The 24,534-nt window shown below is 43.1% G+C and overlaps 3 protein-coding genes across 4 annotated transcripts in view; all 3 read left to right on the top strand.

The window, feature by feature from the left end:
* The window catches only part of LOC146237396 (scavenger receptor cysteine-rich domain-containing group B protein-like), a 72,815-nt gene that overhangs the window by 31,702 nt on the left and 16,579 nt on the right, over window positions 1-24,534 (top strand). The window lies entirely within an intron of this gene.
* LOC146237397 (uncharacterized) overlaps window positions 1-24,534 on the top strand; it is a 45,380-nt gene that overhangs the window by 19,598 nt on the left and 1,248 nt on the right. The window lies entirely within an intron of this gene.
* LOC146237398 (uncharacterized) lies at window positions 11,985-24,530 on the top strand. The gene is made up of 11 exons (XM_084685870.1): window positions 11,985-12,042; window positions 12,292-12,813; window positions 14,378-14,908; window positions 16,267-16,695; window positions 16,885-17,433; window positions 17,882-18,280; window positions 19,606-19,740; window positions 20,994-21,527; window positions 21,717-22,265; window positions 22,714-23,220; window positions 24,304-24,530. Exons 1-11 carry the CDS (start codon window positions 11,985-11,987, stop codon window positions 24,528-24,530), a joined length of 4,440 nt encoding a protein of 1,479 aa, XP_084541996.1.

The raw sequence follows: 24,534 nt of genomic DNA, 5'->3' as shown, positions 1-24,534 counted from the left end.
GAAATACGTCACATAACGGTCATTTTTTAAGAGAGCATCTGAGCTGCCTTGCTGTCTTAATGGCGGCACGTATTACCCATAATTCTGTGCGCGGATCCCGTAGGCAACAAGTTAAGGAGAGTCCTTTCACCGCCATTGCTCTACGTTTTTACAATTCGTATTTCAGCTAAACGGTACTTAAAAATCAGTATCTGAATAAAAATGTATCGAGAATTGGGCAGTGTAGTTGCTGAAAATGTACTTATTTTATTGATAACACTCCTAATTTGTAAATTTGCTCCGACTTTTCGATAACGTACAGTCAGTATCTAGCATCGTAGTGCAGTGCAGACACTAGTTGCTGCGTTTAATCATAATCCTATCAATTGAGTGAAATACAAACACAAATGTTATGAGCTATTGAGCTTATATCTAACACAAGTTTAAATACAGCTTAACTTGACTTAGTGTGCCAACAAACTCAATGCAATTGACTGCCGTCTGACAAAGTGCGCTAGTGCAAGCACATAAGTACACGCAGCGCGATGACGTGCATCCTGTCTTAATAGGCTGTTCGAAAACAACGGTTTTTAAGATACCTTACCCCGAAGAGAGCTGTCTCGTTAGACACCTGTCTAGTAAGACATTAAGGATTAAGACAGCTGTCTAAGTTTTCGAACACAGCCCAGTCTCATACTTCTGCGTATCTATCATCTATGACACGGGTTTACACATCACGGGTTTACACATCACACATAAAATGTGAAACTGTGAAAATATGAAAGTGAAAAAAGAAAATTGATAACTTATTCAAAATTATTCCTATTCTAAAATGTTATTGAAAAATTGGTACACTTATTTTTTCTTTGAATACATGGTTTTATTTTTCAAGTTTTCGACCAAAACGTACATTTTCAATGTCAAACTTTAGTTTTTCGACTACAGATTTTTTTTTCGAATTAACAAAACATTTGGCCCAGATTTAGCTCCATAGACATGCAGTTACTGTTTTTTTTTTTACAATCGCTATGACAAACTTTTCAATATTTCTAACAAGTTTCCTAAACTCTTAACGCATCAACACACCTACCACAAACAATTGGCAAAACAGTCAATTTCATGCTCAAAATCACACAATGTAAACAAACTCAAACATTCATTTTCATAATGTTTAAATACACTAAACATTACACCATGTCTATCAAAACACTAACACACATTCTCTTTCACAGGAACATTTACTCAATCATAGCACAATGTCATAAAAAACGCTAATTTCAGATGGAATTACAGAAACTGCATTCTTTTATGTGTCAGGTCTCACAGTATATGAATTAAATATTGTGTTTGCAATGCAGTTTCTTTTGAAGCCTCTACATTTCTGTTTTGTTAGGTTTAGTACATGCATCCATTTTGTTTCTTTTGCTGCAGAAATTCCAAACAAAAAAATGAATGACCCACCTTAGTGTAGCTTTATAGAATGTACGGTAACTGTATTGTAAAATGAAAAAAAGAAGACAGAAACATAATTGCTGTAGTAAAGGCTTCACTTGCAACAGGACATTACTGCAAGACATATGCAATATAGTGGCCATTTACAGTATTACCCCAGCTGTGGCCCTTCTCTGAGCGCCACCACACATTCTAACTCCTCTCCTTCGCCCTTGTTCCACTCCTCTCCCTTGTCCTGGTACTTGTCTCCCTTGCCCTTGTCCCACTCCTCTCCCTTGTCCTGGTACTTGTCTCCCTTGCCCTTGTCCCACTCCTCTCCCTTGCCCTTGTCCCACTCCTCTCCCTTGCCCTTGTTCCACTCCTCTCCCTTGCCCTTGTTCCACTCCTCTCCCTTGCCCTTGTCCCACTCCTCTCCCTCTCCCTTGTCCCACTCCTCTCCCTCTCCCTTGTCCCACTCCTCTCCCTTGTCCCACTCCTCTCCCTTGTCCCACTCCTCTCCCTTGTCCCACTCCTCTCCCTTGTCCCACTCCTCTCCCTTGCCCTTGTCCCACTCCTCTCCCTTGTCCCACTCCTCTCCCTTGTCCCACTCCTCTCCCTTGTCCCACTCCTCTCCCTTGTCCCACTCCTCTCCCTTGTCCCACTCCTCTCCCTTGCCCTTGTCCCACTCCTCTCCCTTGTCCCACTCCTCTCCCTTGTCCCACTCCTCTCCCTTGTCCCACTCCTCTCCCTTGTCCCACTCCTCTCCCTTGTCCCACTCCTCTCCCTTGTCCTGGTACTTGTCTTCCTCTCCCTTTTGCAGGCATTACTGTATTCTTACTTTCTTGTGTTGCTCTATATTGTCCTTTTTCCACACCAGATCAGCCCAAAGAGGTCCTCTTTACTGTCTATACCATATGGTCATGCAAATGAAAGAACCTCAACATCTGAGTGTTTCCTAGTTGGGAATCTGCTGGGATTTACAGTATTTGCATAACTTCAACTCTCAGTAGGAATGGAATAAAAAAGGAGATATGTTTGTGTTTCAATTCACAATATGAACAGCTGTTCACTTTGACTTTAGCCAATAAGGTTTTGAACATGATGTTATCTGTTCTGGCATGTGAAAGCAATGGTAAATTGGGCAGTAAAAATCGATTGTTTCACTTTTAACTTGGTTGAGCTTGTGTGTAAAAAAAGTTTAAGCATTTTAAATTTGTGTTTACTCCATGCATTTTGTGTCAAAGCAACAAGAACTGTGTTAATTGTATAGCCAACACAGATGGATGTTGTGCTAACTGTTTCGAGAGTTTGGGAATCTTGTTAAAAATATTGAAAAATGTGTCACAGCGATAAAAAAAAAAAATAGTGCTTTTAGGTTTTCATCAACTGTCAAGCGGGGAAAGGCAACAGGCTTTAAAAATGATTTCCCCACAACTCTATATTTTTTTTGTTGCAAAAATACAATGTGCAAAGGTCCTTGCAGGTGACTTGCAAATTATATACATTTTACTTTTAATTTCTAATAAAGCATGCAGGCAGATCATTATTTGGAGCTGAAAGGTATTTGTGGCCAGGCAGGCAGTTAGCAGCAGATGATGCTGTTCAGTATGTACCTGTCATAACCCCCAGGTGCTGTTCAGTATGTACCTGTCATGACCTCCAGGTGGTGCTGTTCAGTATGTACCTGTCATGACCTCCCTAAAGTCCGATTTTCAAAGTGATGGCATTTCCAACCCATTGCTCCAATTCTTCTGAAACTTGGTGAACATGCCTTATTTCTCATGTGAAACAAAAAAGCCTCAAGGACCCATAAGGTCCGCCATGATGGATTTTCCTGTACAGTGATAATTTTTGAAAACATTCAAAAATCCTCTCCTGTTGAACCAAAGGTCTAATTGACTTGACATTTTGTAGAGATATGTATCATTGACGATTTTCAAAATTGTACTTAAGGCAATTGAATCAAGTACAAAATGGTTGAAAGGAGTGTATTTATGTAAATGTCCACATTGCCTCAATATGTTTGTGTCACTAAATCAAATGTGTTTTTGAAGGATGGTTCAAACCTAATAGGCTTTAAGGGACATGCCTCTGTAGCGTGGTTTGCTCGTTTAAGATTAGTAATACTTAATTTCTAATAAAGTATAGTAGTTCTTGGGGCACCACCTCTGATTCGTGAAAGGGACAGAGGAAACCTTGTTTAATAGTATCGAATAATAGCACTCGTAATAATCAGTCTAATCTTAAGTAGTAAATTCTATGAAAGTAGAGCAGATCATATAACGTGAGAGATAAGCGAGTATTATACACAATGATTTATTTAAGAGAATGTAATTATAGTGAACACATACCAGACAAGTTATGGGTTAGTTGGGCTAAAGCAGTACAGTAGGCCTAAATTCTAATGAGAGCGCGCTACACAATGGTTGCGTAGAGCGCGTGTGGAGGGGAGGGGAGAAGTTGAGGAAGAGGTAGAGATAGGAAGAGGCTTTTATAGTAACAATGGACGATCAATGGAAACTGACCTAACGATGATTAAGTCAAATCATTTGTAGAATACAATCAAACATCAACAATTCAATCACAACATGCCAATATGTCACAAGTAAGAAATATTGCAAATCGCAGTTACTTTTGTCGGTTTGAAGAACGGAGTCAAATGGTTCGTTATGTCCAACGAACAGAATCGGAATCTCTCGTCAAAGTTCCGGGCGCTCAGTGAAGGTGCAGGTTAAGAGGAATAGGTTAGAGAGTGACGCGTTCACCCACAAGTTTATCCTACGAACAAGCGGGGGTGATTGTACGTTTGGGGGTTAAATACCCCAAAGAACAGGGGGTCATCCCTGTGAAGGTGACCTCTCTCATTGGTCAGTTACTTCCACCTGGGCGTTGTCCTGGGACCTGCCCAGAGGTGTGAAGTGGCTGATAGTTTTGAGTTCCATTATCTCAAATGTCCATGGAATGCTCAAACTTCAGAATATAACAATACAACGTTCATAACTGGTTTTGTTAGTATGATACAATTATTTTGATACCAAGATTGACTGATTTAACTATACCTGAAGGGAAGTTATAATCAAACATCAATTAACAACGTTCTAGGTAAATGAGACAAACACATTCTAACACATCGACTACTGTCCTTGAATTAGTGTCCATGAGCCATGTAGTCCTTTAGAAAATGTTTGTAAGTCCACACAAGTAAGTTCCTTCAAGTAATTCCTTTTGTTCTGACAATGTGAGACCATGGTCTCTGTTCCTGACCCCATGCTGGGTCAGGAATTTGAAGCTCCTACTCTGGGAGATAAGGACAAAAGGGGAAGGACCCTTCCCTTGTCGGGGGTAGGGGAAGGTGTGGATGGTACCATGCTTTGTCTGTGGACTCTCTGCTACATATCCCCCTGCTGGCAACGTCCGATGACTCGACGTCGTTGGGCTGTTGGCACGTAAGAAGAGCAGAGAAAAGACAAACACGACAGTACGATAGCATTTCTACTGGACACATTGGCATGAGTGGACTCTAAACAAGGCAGGAATCAATGGGGCTAACTTAGGTCCTATTAATAAGTTTCTCTAGGTTAAGGTCCTATGCCTAAAATTGAAAGGAAAGAAAGAGAAAAAGAAAGGAGAAAGAAATAAAAAAAATAAAAATAGAAATAAAAAATAATAAAGTGGGAGTGGGCTTTGACTTCCTGGAGTCATAGTCGTATTTGTAAGGGGCCAGGGTAGTTTGCTCATGAGGCATTGTAGCATATTATTGTGGTCAGTCATGTTGGGTGTCTGGTACCGATTTATTTATTTTTGGTAAATTGGTGGAGCCATATTTGTCTTGTGACGGTATTTGGCTATTGTTTTGGTTTAAGGGAAGGTTAGTTTTTTGAACTTTGAGGCACTTGGGCAAGGCACCTGTTGTGCACTTGTTTCCTCAGCAGTTTGACAGGGTCAGGTTGCTGGTATAAAGCCAGGCCAGGCCTCTGTGCATGGCCTGTTGTCCGGTGGTTTCTTCCGGGGGTTGCGCCATTTTGTCACAGCTGGGGTGCCTCTTCTGGGATGCTTATCGGCTATAGTAGGTCTTCCTACTTTCTGCGCTCTCATCCAGTTGGCATCATGTGACTTCTTTTGGACCTGTGATACTTCTCGTCGCAGGTGGGTTTCTGATGGCCGACAGTCATTGCGGAGTGCTGATTTTCCTCGAACTGTGTGTCTCGATGAGTGAGTGGCGTAGCTCTGGGGCGGTCTGGAGTGGCCATCTAGTCCATGGGTCGAGTCTCCTTCTGAGATATGTGGATCAGACGTAGGATGTCCCCCCCTTCAACTGTGAAGACTGTGTTGTGGACTTCAGGGTGAGGCAGTGGATAGGGCTTCTTGACGTTGGTCCACATCTGGTTTCGTTTGAAGTCAATGAGGGGTTCCAGTCTGTTGAGTAGATCGTGTCCAATCAGCAGTTTTTCGGTCTCAAGCGGAGAAACATGGACGGGGTGGATTAGGGACATTTCCCCGAACGTTAGCTTCAAGTAGAGTGTTTCTGTGACTGGAGCTTTGTTTTGGGTGAAGCTTGTGATGTTGAACTCACTATTTTCACTTGCAATCCATCTTCTGTTTGACCTGGCTATCCCTTTCACTTTGAGGGCATCTTTGAGGGTCATTTCCTGTCGTATTAGCTGTGTTTCCTGTTCCGACAGCTGTGTTGTAGCTTTATCCAGTTCTTCAGCCAGGCAGTTGGCTTCTTGTTCCAGTCGTTCCCTTTGGTACTGTTCACCTTCTTTCGCTTCGAGGGCATCTTTGAGGGTGCTATCTTGTTGCGTTAGCTGAGTCTTAGCGTCTTCTAGTTCTTCGGCTAGGCTGCTGGCTTCCTGTTCTATTTGTTCTCGTCGATCTTGTTCTGTTTCTCTTGCTTTGAGGGCCTCTTTGAGGATTATTTCCTGTTGTATCAGTTGTGTTTCCTGTTCCGTTAGCTGTGTGTTAGCACTCTCCAGTTCTCCAGCCAGGTCGCTTGCTTTTTGTTCCAATTGTTCTCGGCGCTGTCGTTCACTTTCTGTCGCTTTGAGAGCATCTTCTTGATCTCGAAGAGCTTGTGCCCATTGTGTTTTGACATCCGCAATTGATAACCTGAGTTGGGCAGCATAGTTGAGACCGAGGCTGGATAAGCATTTGATGGTTTGGGACTTGCTCAATGTTTGACCCACATTTTCTGCAACCACTTCCAGGGTTTTCCTGGCGATCTCCTCAAACGGTAGACCGGTCAGAGTTTCCACATATTTGGGGTTTTCTTTCTCTGATAGGTAGGCCATCAATTTCTCAGCTTCCGTGAGGTGAGACATGATTAGTTAACTAAGGATGTATTTGGCTAATTGAGGTTATTAGCACAATGCTATTGTGGTAAAGTTCTTAGGCACTTTAGTTTGTAGTGTTTTCTTTTTTTTTTGTAAAAAAAAAAAAAAAAAAAAAAATAATAATAATAATAATTAAAAATATATAATATTACTTAAAATCAGAAATTAATATTCAAAGATTAGCAATCCAAAAGTGAAATTAATATTCAAATTAAAATTAATATTAAGGTTAACTGGCAGATCAAATCACAGATAATGAACCAAATTGCTGCTGCATCTTTGATGTAGCTTTAAATTGGGCAAGGCTTTACATTAATGTCGAATTGAATGTAAAACAGTGAAGCTTTTCCGAAAGCTAGGGTTTATCAATTTAAGAATTGTGTAACAATTTGTGGCAGTAGGCTGCGTTGTTTGGCTACTTCGAAACAAAAGTCCTTTTGGACTGCTCGCAGATATAGTGGGCAAACTAAAAATAATACACTTTACGTTTAATTATTATTTAGTGACTGTGTTAAAGTTGGTACTGATGAGGGGTAAATAGAATTACAGTTCAGGATGGTCAACAGCGCCGATATTCTGACAACTTTCCACTTTTAAGTGCGCGGAAATGAAATCAAATTACAAGTTTTGCTGACGAAGCGTAACTATTTCCGGTTTAGCAAACAATAAAAGTCCTTAAATAAGCAGCGTCCACTGTCTCAATAATTATTTTACTGTTACTTTATTGATTCTAGAAAGTTGAGTGTTTACATTAATGTTGAATTACATGCAAAACAAAGTGAAGCTTTATTTAAAAAGCTATGTTAATCAATGGCCAATTGCTTAACAATATTGAAGCCTATAGCTTAGTAGAGAACTGCGAAGTGTCTTTCAACATAAAAGTCCTTTAGGACTAAACCGCATGTTTGTTTCTCGGAACAACTTATCAGTTTCAAAGTGAATTCGCTTAAGTCTCTTTCAAAATAAAAGTCCTGTAGGACTAAACCGCATGTCTGTTTCCTAACGAGACATGGAACAACTTAACAGTTGCAAGGTTAATTCGCTTAACCCAAAATAGTAAACACTACTAAGATACACCTTCAGAAGCGTGTATGGTACCAATATAAGTAGTGGTTACGACCCGTCAAAAGGTTCTTATGCCTTCTCTTGGAAGCGCTGCCTTCAAATTTACAAAATGAAATGAAACGGGACGCCGTGTCACTGCGCACGCGCGTACCTCCGCTCAATCCGAGCTCAAAGCTAGATAGCAACCACAAACATTCAGTTGTCACGACAAAGCCAATTCAATCAGTATTCAGTACACAGCGCAGTATTCAAACAGTGTTTAAAACTGTATCTATTTGGGGGATAGTTAAATACAACGGAAGTTTATTTAACCAAAAGGGTGGGAGGGTGGGTTCTGTTTCAGACGGAAAATCTCAGTTATAAATCGCTCGTTTCAATCTGTTTCAAAGCCTCGCACGGGGCTCCAGTATGTAGCGTGGTTTGCTCGTTTAAGATTAGTAATACTTAATTTCTAATAAAGTATAGTAGTTCTTGGGGCACCACCTCTGATTCGTGAAAGGGACAGAGGAAACCTTGTTTAATAGTATCGAATAATAGCACTCGTAATAATCAGTCTAATCTTAAGTAGTAAATTCTATGAAAGTAGAGCAGATCATATAACGTGAGAGATAAGCGAGTATTATACACAATGATTTATTTAAGAGAATGTAATTATAGTGAACACATACCAGACAAGTTATGGGTTAGTTGGGCTAAAGCAGTACAGTAGGCCTAAATTCTAATGAGAGCGCGCTACACAATGGTTGCGTAGAGCGCGTGTGGAGGGGAGGGGAGAAGTTGAGGAAGAGGTAGAGATAGGAAGAGGCTTTTATAGTAACAATGGACGATCAATGGAAACTGACCTAACGATGATTAAGTCAAATCATTTGTAGAATACAATCAAACATCAACAATTCAATCACAACATGCCAATATGTCACAAGTAAGAAATATTGCAAATCGCAGTTACTTTTGTCGGTTTGAAGAACGGAGTCAAATGGTTCGTTATGTCCAACGAACAGAATCGGAATCTCTCGTCAAAGTTCCGGGCGCTCAGTGAAGGTGCAGGTTAAGAGGAATAGGTTAGAGAGTGACGCGTTCACCCACAAGTTTATCCTACGAACAAGCGGGGGTGATTGTACGTTTGGGGGTTAAATACCCCAAAGAACAGGGGGTCATCCCTGTGAAGGTGACCTCTCTCATTGGTCAGTTACTTCCACCTGGGCGTTGTCCTGGGACCTGCCCAGAGGTGTGAAGTGGCTGATAGTTTTGAGTTCCATTATCTCAAATGTCCATGGAATGCTCAAACTTCAGAATATAACAATACAACGTTCATAACTGGTTTTGTTAGTATGATACAATTATTTTGATACCAAGATTGACTGATTTAACTATACCTGAAGGGAAGTTATAATCAAACATCAATTAACAACGTTCTAGGTAAATGAGACAAACACATTCTAACACATCGACTACTGTCCTTGAATTAGTGTCCATGAGCCATGTAGTCCTTTAGAAAATGTTTGTAAGTCCACACAAGTAAGTTCCTTCAAGTAATTCCTTTTGTTCTGACAATGTGAGACCATGGTCTCTGTTCCTGACCCCATGCTGGGTCAGGAATTTGAAGCTCCTACTCTGGGAGATAAGGACAAAAGGGGAAGGACCCTTCCCTTGTCGGGGGTAGGGGAAGGTGTGGATGGTACCATGCTTTGTCTGTGGACTCTCTGCTACACCTCTGAAGTACCATGCAAAGTTTCACCTTGATATGTCAAAATATGACTGAATTACAGCTGTTTGAACTTGGACCAAATCTGACAATGCTCGCCATTGGAGAAACATATTTTTTGTAATATTAAGTTGTTGAAAAAACATAGCAATGCATGTTTATTTGAGACCATCACAACACTTCAATAATTTGTTTAGTGAGACTGTGTAAACAACTGCCAAACAAGCCAGGTTCACCACAGTAGCTAGTTACTTGTAGTCTACGCATGGTAGAGATAACGCTAATGGTTATCTCTAATGAAGTAAATTGATTGTTCAGGTGGATCCCTTGTCTGTTGCACAAATTCATTTCAGTAACCTAAGCCAGGACACCTCCCCACTGATGCTAGGCATGATTTGAAATACACTCCCATGACAAGTTATGAACTCCAAACAACCTTTTAAAAAAACTATAAGTAAGTTATTCTTTACAGCAGCAACCCAGTCATCCCGTTGTCCCATTTTCATAGGAAATGTACAAGCATTTTCAACTTTGGCTGAATCTAACAACGCTTACCACAGGAGAAACAACTTACTTTTTAATACAGTTACTGAACATGACAATATTCAACAATGAGAATAGCTCAATGGGCTGGGATGGTGACCTGTAAAGTATAAGGTAGTAGGTTGGAATCCAGCCATTATTTTTTGACCTGTCATCATTTTGATTATCTGTTTAGTACAGGATGACATCATTCTGAAATACCATTTACAATTTCATGCAATTTCACCTTGAAATGTCAACCGTTTCTTAAACTTTGTCCCAAAGCTGACCAAAGCTAATACTCTGCCCTTTCTATTCATACAATCTCAACAGTTGGTGTGTAGCAGAGAGGATAGAGAGACTGACTTGTAACCTTATGCTCATGAGTTCAAATCCCCATTCAGCCTGTTGTTGGCCAAACATGAAGTAGTTCAGCTCATTTGTTGTCCAACTCTCGATCTTCTACAGTGTACATGTTTATAATATTTTGCGGAGGAACCCACATCGCTGCTTGCAGCTATATTTATTCTTGTAATTTATCTCATGAACACATTAGTAAAAAGTTTTGAAATTTGGCATATTGATACAACATACCACAACTACGGCCTAAACAGAGACTGGCCCACATCAGATCACAGGCGACGCCCAAATGTCCACTTTTCATAGTGATTGCATTTCCACCCCATTGCTCCAATTCTTCTGAAACTTGGTGTGCATGCCTCATTTTTCACGAGGAACAAAAAAGCCTCAGGACCCATAAGGTCTGCCATGATGGATTTTCCTCTACAGTGATACATTGGGAAGACCTTCAAAATAGATCTCCTCCTACAAACAAGGTCAAATTGACTTGAAATTTGTATAGATATCTATCATTTACATATTAAAAAATGTTACTTATGACAGTTCAATCAAATACAAAATGGCTGAAAGTAGTGTATTTATGTAAATGTCCACATTGCCTCAGTAAGTTTGTGTCACTAAATCAAATAGGTTTTTCAAACCTAATAGGCTTTAAGATTACCCCACCCTGAAGTATCCTGCAAAGTTTCACCTTGATATGTGAAAATATGACTGAATTACAGTCACAAGGACCAAATCTGACAATGCTTGCCATTGGAGAAACATCTTATTTTATTATGCAGTTGATGACTGAACATGGAAGAGTTTGGATCTGGCAATGGCTCAATTGGATGAGATGTTGTGCTGTCCCATATATAAATAGGACTAAATTACAGCTGAACTTTAAACAAATCTGACAATGGGTGCCATTGGAGAAATGTACTATTTTCTGTTACAAAAACTGTATGTCCTAATGTATAAGTTGGTGAATGGCTTAGTAGGATGAGATACAATGCTAATGTTTGAAGGGTGATGTGTTCGAATTCAGTCAGAGGTACAAGTGTTTTTTTTTTTTATTCTGACAGAAACTACAGTTTCAAGTCTTCTGGTTAATCCCAATGTAACTATCTATTATTAATCATTAAGGCCCAAGAGTCCATGTTTGGCGCTGATTTTAGAACAGGTAAGGGGAGTTGTTAGGCACGACGCGAAGCGGAGTCACAAGCATCAGTTGCAACAGCCAGATGGACACCTTTGCCGTCTTTTTTTATTTGAAATATTCGATGCACAGTAATATGGAATGTTAAAGAATGTTATGAGGACAACCTGTGAGGTTATGCTGGATTTTACAACGGCATGGAACGCGATATAACCAATCACAATCAAGGATGGGAATAACCAGTTTTAGAATGTCAAATTTACAAAATTTTACAAAACATAAGTCAAGCTTGCTGTAGACTTGAACCAGAATATTCTTCGGCAATCTCATGAAGCAAACCTAACCTAGGGTACAGTATGTTACAATAAACTCCCTGTATTAAGTCCCTGTGATGTAAACATATCATGTACATGTTCTCAATTCCTTCAAGGTATTTTGTCTGACCAGCAAGATGCGTCCTGTAATGATGATGTCAAGGGGCCTGCTGTTGTTCCTATGCCTACAATCAGGTAGGATGTGGACCTGTCTTTTCAACTCTACAGCCATGACATCTCATTGTTAAAGGTTCACTTCACGCCCTGAACGCTCCAAATTCAGCCTAACCCTGCCCCTTCATATTAACAACAATAACATTAGGTGAAAATGTTTGACTTTGTGATACTTGTTTTATCTGTGATACTTTAACATGCCCAGTTATGTTAGCCCTCTGCTGGGAGACGTTATGTTGTTTATATCTCTTCCTAACTTCAAAATCACAGCTTTTGCCACGACCACTCCAGCTGTTCCCACAACAACTTCCACCTCTGTGATGTTCCTGTGTGGGGGCACACCTTGCCCAGCAGGCCAGGACTGTATCAGTGTCAACGGTTCTCTTCGCTGTGCTGACCCCTGTGAGCAGTACTCAGTCCTGGACGATGCCTGGCGCTCAACAGGATACGGCCACGCTGATAACTGTGATAGTGGGTTTAGTGGGCAGGGATGGTATCGTATGTTCCTGGATGGGAACAGCACCCAGATGTCAGAGACGTGTGTGGAGGTGAACAGGTGTGGAACCCAGGTTCCTCTGTGGCTCAGTTCCCCTCACCCCCTGCTGGGAGACGGGGTGGTGGAATGTGAGGTCTGTGGACACTTCAGATACAACTACTGGAATGGTCAGAAAAGTATTTGGTATGACAACTGCTGCTACCAGAGCCAAAATATCCACGTGAAAGCCTGTCCCGACAACTACTACGTCTACAAGTTTGTCCGACCAAATATTTGTAACTCGGCTTATTGTGCAGGTATGTAGCCATTGTGATCTTGTATTAAGTCACTATAATTACCTGCTGTTACTGCAATAACTGGTATGAGCTGTTGAATCCACCACTGCAGTCATAGTAACAGGAGAAACAACTTGGGGGGTTCTCATTGTAGCGGGGTTTGCACGGTTAAGATTAGCAATACCTAATTTATAATAAAGTATCTAGTTCTTGGGGGCACCACCTCTTATTTGTTAAAGGGACAGAGGAAATCTTTTTTTGAATAATAATAATCGTAATAATCAGTCTAATCTTAAGTAGTGAATTCTATGAAAGTAGAGCAGATCAAATAATGTGAGGGATAATGCGAGTATTATAAATAAAATGTATTTAAGAAAATTTAATTATAATTAACAAATACCAGAGAAATTATATGTTAGTTGAGAGTGAGTTGAGTTGAACAGTATACAGTAGGTCCTAAACTATGATGTAAACGGAATACAAGATGGTGGATTGAGAGCGTGTAGGGAGAGAGATAAAGAGAGATATAGGCTTCTGGAGAACAATGAAGGAGTCTATGTTAATTAATCCTAACGAAAGTTAGGTTAAATCATTTGAAAACTAAAATCAAACGTAACAAATTAAATCATAATATGCCAATGTTCACAAGTAAGAATTGTAGCAATATCGCAGTTACTGTTGTCAGTTTGAAGAAGAACATCCAAAGTTCCGTTTGTCGTTGTCAAACGGTTAGAGCAAAGGAATCTTTCGTTAAAGTTCCTGATGGTCCAGTGAGTTGCTGGTTGAGAAGGATAGGTCAGATGTGTCGCGAACACATCCGGTGGACCCTTGTGAAAAAGCAAGGTTTGCTTGTGCGCCGGGGTTTTATAATCCTTGCGAAAGGGGGTATCCTTTTGGAGGTGAACTCTTTGATTGGTCAGTTACTCCCACCTGGGCGTCCATCCTGAGATTGACGTATGGGTGTGAAGTAGTTGATAACTTTTCAGAATTCAGCTATTTCAAATGTCCATGTATTTCTTATACTTCAAAATATAACATTAATAAATGGTTTAATTTGTAGATTAAAATCCTTTTGATATCAAGATTCACTGATTTATCATTACAGGAAAGGAAGTTACATTAAAACATCTAATTATATCAACACAGCATTTAAGGGGAAGCATACATTATAACACATCAACTACTGTGATTGAAATAGTGTCCATGAGCCATGTATTCCTTGAGAATATGTTTGTAAATCCAGAAAAGTTAGTCTTTCCTTAAAATCCTTTGTCTCCATACTGTAAGGCCATTTTGGTCTACCTTCTGACCCCATGCTAGGCCAGAAGCTTTGAAGCTCCTGCTCTGGAGATAAGGACAATGGGGGAAACCCCCTTTCTCATATCTTGCTGTTTAACGTCTTCACTCCTTTGTTTAACGTGCAATAATTTATTTGGGTCTGTACCTTCATTTGTACATTGGTTGATTGTTTACTGTTGTATTTCATGGATAAAAGTATTTAGTATTTATTCAATTAATGTAGATGACACACCCAGCTTCATCCCAGTTGTGTTGTTTTCGTTTCTTCCCAACTTCTCAACTCCAGCTGTTCCCACGACAACTCCAGCTGTTCCCACAACAACTCCAGCTGTTCCCACAACAAACTCCAGCTCTGTGAGGTTTTGGTGTGGGGCCACACCTTGCCCAGCAGGCCAGGACTGTATCATTGTCAACGGAGCTCTTCGCTGTGCTGACCCCTGTGAGCAGTACTCAGTTCTGGACGATGCCTGGCGTTCAACAGGCTACGGCCGTTCCAATAAGTGTGATCGGTTTAGTGGGCAGGGATGGTATCGTATGTTCCTGGATGGGAACAGCACCCAGATACCAGAGACGTGTGTAGAGGCAAACAGGTGTGGAACCCAGGTTCCTCTGTGGCTCAGTTCCCCTCACCCCCTGCTGGGAGACAGACTGGTGGAACGTGATGTCTGTGGACACAGAAAACACTACAACTATGGGAGAGGGTGGGAGGACACCTGCTGCTACGTCAGACACAATATCCATGTGAAATCCTGTCCTGGCAACTACTACGTCTACAAGTTGGTCCGGCTGAATAATTGTTACTCTGCTTATTGTGCAGGTATGTAGCCAACTAGCACACAGTGCCCATGATGCAGTTGGTTATTAAGATGTCAGTGAAACACAAATACAAATGACTTGAATTATAGATAGTGCACAATGCTTGTGATGAAATTGATGGCACACAGACAGATTCCTGAATTTATTTTAGTCACTTATGAACGTCATAAAAGTAATTTCTCATTGGTGGCCAAGCTGCGAAGCGACCTTAAGTGTGTCTACCTATTCTTCTTCTTATTATTATTATACATCTTCTTCTGCCATGGGAGTCTATGGCAGCCCCAAGAACCGTGTTGTCAGAAGTTGTGAAATTTGGCACACTCTTTGGGGCCAGTCCCCTCATCAATTTCACCAAGTTTCATGTCTCCATTTCAAACCCTCTAGCGCCACCAATGGGTCAAATTCGAAGGTGTGTTTACACACGTTACCTTTGAACCGCATGCCTCATTTTCAAAAATGAGGTATCGTTGTATTCCCTGGATCAAGATGAGTCCAATGTACTCTATTACGTCATACCCAGTTATATAGATTCTCTGCCATTTTGAATGTTAAGAAAAAGCGTTTTTTCATGACTCCTCCTACAATTCTTGTCGAATCTTCTTCAAAATTGCCACAGATAATCTTCAGACCAAGCCTCACATAAGTTATAGGATTTTTTCGAAAAACAAACGATTTTCGAAATTCGTCATTCATCAAATTGATGTGGCCAAATTGATGTGGCCGCCATTTTGATTGAATGAATATAATTTTTTTTGCTACCTCTCCTATAAAGTTGTCCAATCTTCACCAAATTTGGCACAGATTATCATCAGACAAAGCCTCACAAAAGACATCACGTTTTTTTGATTTTCTAAACCTTTTGACTGGAACAGCCAATCAAAGTCATCAACCAAGCCACCATCAAACAAGTGAGGTCATATCTCAGCACCTCTTTACTTTATTGTTTACTTCAGATCAAGCCTCACAAATCATTACTTGAGCTCATGCATTCAATTATTTAATCATTGCTTCAGTTATTTATTTATTAGTTAATTCACACAAGCCCCTTCTCACATTTGGCTGTTCACCTGTTCCGTGATTTGGTTCTAAAGTGATGATTTATTTATGAGTCTCCACCTTCATTTGTACATGCATTAATTATTTACAGTTCTATGTCACTGATAAAAGTATTCAGTATTTATTCAGTTAATGTAGATGACACACCCATCTTCATCCCAGTTGTGATTTCATCTCTTTTCAACTTCAAACCCACAGCTATTCCCACAACAACTCCTGCTGTTCCCACGACAACTCCAGCTGTTCCCACAACAAACTCCAGCTCTGTGAGGTTTTGGTGTGGGGCCACACCTTGCCCAGCAGGCCAGGACTGTATCAGTATCAACGGAGCTCTTCGCTGTGCTGATCCCTGTGAGCAGTACTCAGTTCTGGACGATGCCTGGCGTTCAACAGGCTACGGCCGTTCCAATAACTGTGATAATAGGTTTAGTGGGCAGGGATGGTATCGTATGTTCCTGGATGGGAACAGCACCCAGATACCAGAGACGTGTGTGGAGGCAAACAGGTGTGGAACCCAGACTCCTATGTGGCTCAGTTCCTCTCACCCCCTGCTGGGAGACGGGGTGGTGGAACGTGATGTCTGTGGACACAGGAAACACTACAGCTACAGGAGAGGGTGGGAGGACACCTGCTGCTACTACAGACAGAATATCCATGTGAAATCCTGTCCTGGCAACTACTACGTCTACAAGTTGGTCCGGCTGAATAATTGTTACTCTGCTTATTGTGCAGGTATGTAGCCAACTAATACAGTGCCCATGATGCAGTTGGTGATTAAGATGCCAGTGAAACACAAATACAAATTACTTGAATTATAGATAAGTCATAGAGGATAAAAGTATTCAGTATTTAATGTAGATGACCCACCCAGCTTCATCCCAGTTGTGTTGTTTACATCTCTTCCCAACTTTAAACCCACAGCTGTTCCCACGACGACTCCAGCTGTTCCCACGACAACTCCAGCTGTTCCCACAACAAACTCCAGCTCTGTGAGGTTTTGGTGTGGGGCCACACCTTGCCCAGCAGGCCAGGACTGTATCAGTGTCAACGGAGCTCTTCGCTGTGCTGACCCCTGTGAGCAGTACTCAGTTCTGGACGATGCCTGGCGTTCAACAGGCTACGGGAGTGCAGAAAACTCTGATTATAATCGGTTTAGTGGGCAGGGATGGTATCGTATGTTCCTGGATGGGAACAGCACCCAGATGTCAGACACGTGTGTGGATGTATACAGGTGTGGAACCAGGGTTCCTCTGTGGCTCAGTTCCCCTCACCCCCTGCTGGGAGACGGGCTGGTGGAACGTGAGGTCTGTGGACACTACATAAAATACTACCAATGGAGCACGCAGGGGAACAGGCGGGAGGACAACTGCTGCAACTACAGACACAATATCCATGTCAAGTCCTGTCCTGACAACTACTATGTCTACAAGTTGGTCCCGTCGGATTACTATTACTCGGCTTTTTGTGCAGGTATGTAGCCATTGTGATATTGTATTTAGTCATAATAAGTAACTGCTGTTACTGCAATAACTGGCAGGAGCTGTTGAATCCACCACTGTAGTCATAGTAACAGGAGAAACAACTTGGGGGGTTCTCTTCTAGTACCATTCACATCACAAAGCATGTGAGATCAGTACTTAAGCTCATGCATTCAATATTTCAGTCACTCCTTCAGTTATTCATTCATTATTTCATTCATACATGCCTCCTCTCATATCTAGCTGTTTAAAGTCTTCACTCCTTTGTTTAACATGAAATTATTTACTTGAGTTTCTACCTTCATTTGTACATTCACTCATTTTTGACAGTTGTACTTTATGGATAAAAGTATTCAGTATTTATTCAGTCAATGTAGATGACCCACCCAGCTTCATCCTGGTTGTGTTGTTTACATCTCTTCCCAACTTCTCAACTCCAGCTGTTCCCACAACAACTCCTGCTGTTCCCACGACAACTCCCGCTGTTCCCACAACAAACTCCACATCTGTGAGGTTTTGGTGTGGGGCCACACCTTGCCCAGCAGGCCAGGACTGTCTCAGTATCAACGGAGCTCTTCGCTGTGTTGACCCCTGTGAGCAGTACTCAGTTCTGGACGATGCCTGGCGTTCAACAGGATACGGCCATTCCAATAAGTGTGATGCTCAGGGAAGTTGGCAGGGATGGTATCGTATGTTCCTGGGGGGCACCAGTGTTCAGATGCCAGAGACGTGTGTGGGTATGAACAGGTGTGGAACCCAGTTTCCTCTGTGGCTCCGTTCCCCTCACCCCCTGCTGGGAGACGATGTGGTGGAACGAGATGTCTGTGGAGGCTGGAGTTATGACTGCTGCTTATACGGACAAAAAACCCATGTGAAAGCCTGTCCTGGCAACTACTACGTCTACAAGTTTGTCCGATCTGAGTTTTGTAACTCTGCTTATTGTGCAGGTATGTACCCAATTTGAGTTTCTTGTTTTATAAGTCATTAAAACCCAGATTATAGGATTTTTGTATTGTAAAGGTAGTGTAAGGATCATTAGAAGATCAAGGGTTAGTGTTTACTCTAGGGATAGGGTTAAAGGTAACTAGGTTGACCTTAAAACTGCAGTATCTGTTCTGGTGGCTAACGGGGTAGGTGTCCGTACCACAAATGCTTTGGCCTTACCATAGGGGCCTGGGTTTATCATCATAAGGGCCTGGGTCATTTACTGCATGTCTTCTAACTCTCCCTGCCCTCCCTCCCTGGGTCATTTACTGCATGTCTTCTAACTCTCCCTGCCCTCCCTCCCTGGGTCATTTACTGCATGTCTTCTAACTCTCCCTGCCCTCCCTCCCTGGGTCATTTACTGCATGTTTTCTCCCTCTCCCTGCCCTCCCTGTCGCTCTTTAGCCGTCTCTATCAGATAAAAACATCAAAAACACAGTCGCTTCTGCGTTTCAATTTTTTTTTCCAGCTGCTCCCACGACCACCACAGCTGCCCCCACGACCACCACAGCTGCTCCCACGACCACTACAGCTGCCCCCACGACCACCACAGCTGCTCCCACGACCACAACAGCTGCTCCCACAACAACCACAGCTGCTCCCACCACAACCACAGCTGCCCCCACGACAACAACAGCTGCTCCCACGACCACCACAGCTGCTCCCACGACCACCACAGCTGCTCCCACGACCACTACAGCTGCCCCCACGACCACCACAGCTGCTCCCACGACCACAACAGCTGCTCCCACAACAACCACAGCTGCTCCCACCACAACCACAGCTGCCCCCACGACAACAACAGCTGCTCCCACGACCACCACAGCTGTTCCCACAACAAACTCCAGCTCTGTGAGGTTTTGGTGTGGGGCCACACCTTGCCCAGCAGGCCAGGACTGTATCAGTGTCAACGGAGCTCTTCGCTGTGCTGACCCCTGTGAGCAGTACTCAGTTCTGGACGATGCCTGGCGTTCAACAGGCTACGGCCGTTCCAATAAGTGTGATCGGTTTAGTGGGCAGGGATGGTATCGTATGTTCCTGGATGGGAACAGCACCCAGATACCAGAGACGTGTGTAGAGGCAAACAGGTGTGGAACCCAGGTTCCTCTGTGGCTCAGTTCCCCTCACCCCCTGCTGGGAGACAGGCTGGTGGAACGTGATGTCTGTGGACACAGAAAACACTACAACTATGGGAGAGGGTGGGAGGACACCTGCTGCTACGTCAGACACAATATCCATGTGAAATCCTGTCCTGGCAACTACTACGTCTACAAGTTGGTCCGGCTGAATAATTGTTACTCTGCTTATTGTGCAGGTATGTAGCCAACTAGCACACAGTGCCCATGATGCAGTTGGTTATTAAGATGTCAGTGAAACACAAATACAAATGACTTGAATTATAGATAGTGCACAATGCTTGTGATGAAATTGATGGCACACAGACAGATTCCTGAATTTATTTTAGTCACTTATGAACGTCATAAAAGTAATTTCTCATTGGTGGCCAAGCTGCGAAGCGACCTTAAGTGTGTCTACCTATTCTTCTTCTTATTATTATTATACATCTTCTTCTGCCATGGGAGTCTATGGCAGCCCCAAGAACCGTGTTGTCAGAAGTTGTGAAATTTGGCACACTCTTTGGGGCCAGTCCCCTCATCAATTTCAACAAGTTTCATGTCTCCATTTCAAACCCTCTAGCGCCACCAATGGGTCAAATTCGAAGGTGTGTTTACACACGTTACCTTTGAACCGCATGCCTCATTTTCAAAAATGAGGTATCGTTGTATTCCCTGGATCAAGATGAGTCCAATGTACTCTATTACGTCATACCCAGTTATATAGATTCTCTGCCATTTTGAATGTTAAGAAAAAGCGTTTTTTCATGACTCCTCCTACAATTCTTGTCGAATCTTCTTCAAAATTGCCACAGATAATCTTCAGACCAAGCCTCACATAAGTTATAGGATTTTTTCGAAAAACAAACGATTTTCGAAATTCGTCATTCATCAAATTGATGTGGCCAAATTGATGTGGCCGCCATTTTGATTGAATGAATATAATTTTTTTTGCTACCTCTCCTATAAAGTTGTCCAATCTTCACCAAATTTGGCACAGATTATCATCAGACAAAGCCTCACAAAAGACATCACGTTTTTTTGATTTTCTAAACCTTTTGACTGGAACAGCCAATCAAAGTCATCAACCAAGCCACCATCAAACAAGTGAGGTCATATCTCAGCACCTCTTTACTTTATTGTTTACTTCAGATCAAGCCTCACAAATCATTACTTGAGCTCATGCATTCAATTATTTAATCATTGCTTCAGTTATTTATTTATTAGTTAATTCACACAAGCCCCTTCTCACATTTGGCTGTTCACCTGTTCCGTGATTTGGTTCTAAAGTGATGATTTATTTATGAGTCTCCACCTTCATTTGTACATGCATTAATTATTTACAGTTCTATGTCACTGATAAAAGTATTCAGTATTTATTCAGTTAATGTAGATGACACACCCATCTTCATCCCAGTTGTGATTTCATCTCTTTTCAACTTCAAACCCACAGCTATTCCCACAACAACTCCTGCTGTTCCCACGACAACTCCAGCTGTTCCCACAACAAACTCCAGCTCTGTGAGGTTTTGGTGTGGGGCCACACCTTGCCCAGTAGGCCAGGACTGTATCAGTATCAACGGAGCTCTTCGCTGTGCTGATCCCTGTGAGCAGTACTCAGTTCTGGACGATGCCTGGCGTTCAACAGGCTACGGCCGTTCCAATAACTGTGATAATAGGTTTAGTGGGCAGGGATGGTATCGTATGTTCCTGGATGGGAACAGCACCCAGATACCAGAGACGTGTGTGGAGGCAAACAGGTGTGGAACCCAGACTCCTATGTGGCTCAGTTCCTCTCACCCCCTGCTGGGAGACGGGGTGGTGGAACGTGATGTCTGTGGACACAGGAAACACTACAGCTACAGGAGAGGGTGGGAGGACACCTGCTGCTACTACAGACAGAATATCCATGTGAAATCCTGTCCTGGCAACTACTACGTCTACAAGTTGGTCCGGCTGAATAATTGTTACTCTGCTTATTGTGCAGGTATGTAGCCAACTAATACAGTGCCCATGATGCAGTTGGTGATTAAGATGCCAGTGAAACACAAATACAAATTACTTGAATTATAGATAAGTCATAGAGGATAAAAGTATTCAGTATTTAATGTAGATGACCCACCCAGCTTCATCCCAGTTGTGTTGTTTACATCTCTTCCCAACTTTAAACCCACAGCTGTTCCCACGACGACTCCAGCTGTTCCCACGACAACTCCAGCTGTTCCCACAACAAACTCCAGCTCTGTGAGGTTTTGGTGTGGGGCCACACCTTGCCCAGCAGGCCAGGACTGTATCAGTGTCAACGGAGCTCTTCGCTGTGCTGACCCCTGTGAGCAGTACTCAGTTCTGGACGATGCCTGGCGTTCAACAGGCTACGGGAGTGCAGAAAACTCTGATTATAATCGGTTTAGTGGGCAGGGATGGTATCGTATGTTCCTGGATGGGAACAGCACCCAGATGTCAGACACGTGTGTGGATGTATACAGGTGTGGAACCAGGGTTCCTCTGTGGCTCAGTTCCCCTCACCCCCTGCTGGGAGACGGGCTGGTGGAACGTGAGGTCTGTGGACACTACATAAAATACTACCAATGGAGCACGCAGGGGAACAGGCGGGAGGACAACTGCTGCAACTACAGACACAATATCCATGTCAAGTCCTGTCCTGACAACTACTATGTCTACAAGTTGGTCCCGTCGGATTACTATTACTCGGCTTTTTGTGCAGGTATGTAGCCATTGTGATATTGTATTTAGTCATAATAAGTAACTGCTGTTACTGCAATAACTGGCAGGAGCTGTTGAATCCACCACTGTAGTCATAGTAACAGGAGAAACAACTTGGGGGGTTCTCTTCTAGTACCATTCACATCACAAAGCATGTGAGATCAGTACTTAAGCTCATGCATTCAATATTTCAGTCACTCCTTCAGTTATTCATTCATTATTTCATTCATACATGCCTCCTCTCATATCTAGCTGTTTAAAGTCTTCACTCCTTTGTTTAACATGAAATTATTTACTTGAGTTTCTACCTTCATTTGTACATTCACTCATTTTTGACAGTTGTACTTTATGGATAAAAGTATTCAGTATTTATTCAGTCAATGTAGATGACCCACCCAGCTTCATCCTGGTTGTGTTGTTTACATCTCTTCCCAACTTCTCAACTCCAGCTGTTCCCACAACAACTCCTGCTGTTCCCACGACAACTCCCGCTGTTCCCACAACAAACTCCACATCTGTGAGGTTTTGGTGTGGGGCCACACCTTGCCCAGCAGGCCAGGACTGTCTCAGTATCAACGGAGCTCTTCGCTGTGTTGACCCCTGTGAGCAGTACTCAGTTCTGGACGATGCCTGGCGTTCAACAGGATACGGCCATTCCAATAAGTGTGATGCTCAGGGAAGTTGGCAGGGATGGTATCGTATGTTCCTGGGGGGCACCAGTGTTCAGATGCCAGAGACGTGTGTGGGTATGAACAGGTGTGGAACCCAGTTTCCTCTGTGGCTCCGTTCCCCTCACCCCCTGCTGGGAGACGATGTGGTGGAACGAGATGTCTGTGGAGGCTGGAGTTATGACTGCTGCTTATACGGACAAAAAACCCATGTGAAAGCCTGTCCTGGCAACTACTACGTCTACAAGTTTGTCCGATCTGAGTTTTGTAACTCTGCTTATTGTGCAGGTATGTACCCAATTTGAGTTTCTTGTTTTATAAGTCATTAAAACCCAGATTATAGGATTTTTGTATTGTAAAGGTAGTGTAAGGATCATTAGAAGATCAAGGGTTAATGTTTACTCTAGGGATAGGGTTAAAGGTAACTAGGTTGACCTTAAAACTGCAGTATCTGTTCTGGTGGCTTACGGGGTAGGTGTCCGTACCACAAATGCTTTGGCCTTACCATAGGGGCCTGGGTTTATCATCATAAGGGCCTGGGTCATTTACTGCATGTCTTCTAACTCTCCCTGCCCTCCCTCCCTGGGTCATTTACTGCATGTCTTCTAACTCTCCCTGCCCTCCCTCCCTGGGTCATTTACTGCATGTTTTCTCCCTCTCCCTGCCCTCCCTGTCGCTCTTTAGCCGTCTCTATCAGATAAAAACATCAAAAACACAGTCGCTTCTGCGTTTCAATTTTTTTTTCCAGCTGCTCCCACGACCACCACAGCTGCCCCCACGACCACCACAGCTGCTCCCACGACCACTACAGCTGCCCCCACGACCACCACAGCTGCTCCCACGACCACAACAGCTGCTCCCACAACAACCACAGCTGCTCCCACCACAACCACAGCTGCCCCCACGACAACAACAGCTGCTCCCACGACCACCACAGCTGCTCCCACGACCACCACAGCTGCTCCCACGACCACTACAGCTGCCCCCACGACCACCACAGCTGCTCCCACGACCACAACAGCTGCTCCCACAACAACCACAGCTGCTCCCACCACAACCACAGCTGCCCCCACGACAACAACAGCTGCTCCCACGACCACCACAGCTGCTCCCACGACCACCACAGCTGCTCCCACGACCACTACAGCTGCTCCCACGACCACCACAGCTGCTCCTACAACCACCACAGCTGCCCCCACGACCACCACAGCTGCCCCCACGACCACCACAGCTGCTCCCACAGCAGGTACTGGTTTTTGCATCTTAATATTTTTTTGTTGGACCCTCTACTTTGGTGTCTCATTAACTCTATTTTGGAGAATAACTCTCTCTCTCGCTCACTCTGTTCATAATTTCCTCTCTATCCTGAAGTCACTCCAGAGTTGGTGTGTGGGAGGAGCTACCTGGAGGTGGGTCTCCTCAAGTCTCAGCTAGCGGCCAAACATCTGGACAACTCCTCTGCTCACCTGGCAGACCCTCGCTGCTCTTCCCAGGAGATTAACGGGACGGTGTGGTTCCAGATGGAGCGCTGGGAGGGCAGCTGTGGAACCACTCTGACGGTGAAGACAGTTACTCTACCAGTCTGTCCATCTTTGTGAGTTT

The sequence above is a fragment of the Hypomesus nipponensis genome, chromosome 21, assembly GCF_054491055.1.
Source record: "Hypomesus nipponensis isolate SF chromosome 21, ASM5449105v1, whole genome shotgun sequence".
In the NCBI taxonomy this organism is placed as follows: Eukaryota; Metazoa; Chordata; class Actinopteri; order Osmeriformes; family Osmeridae; genus Hypomesus; species Hypomesus nipponensis.
Note: the sequence above shows the minus strand (reverse complement) of the source record. Positions and strands in the feature narration are given on the sequence as shown.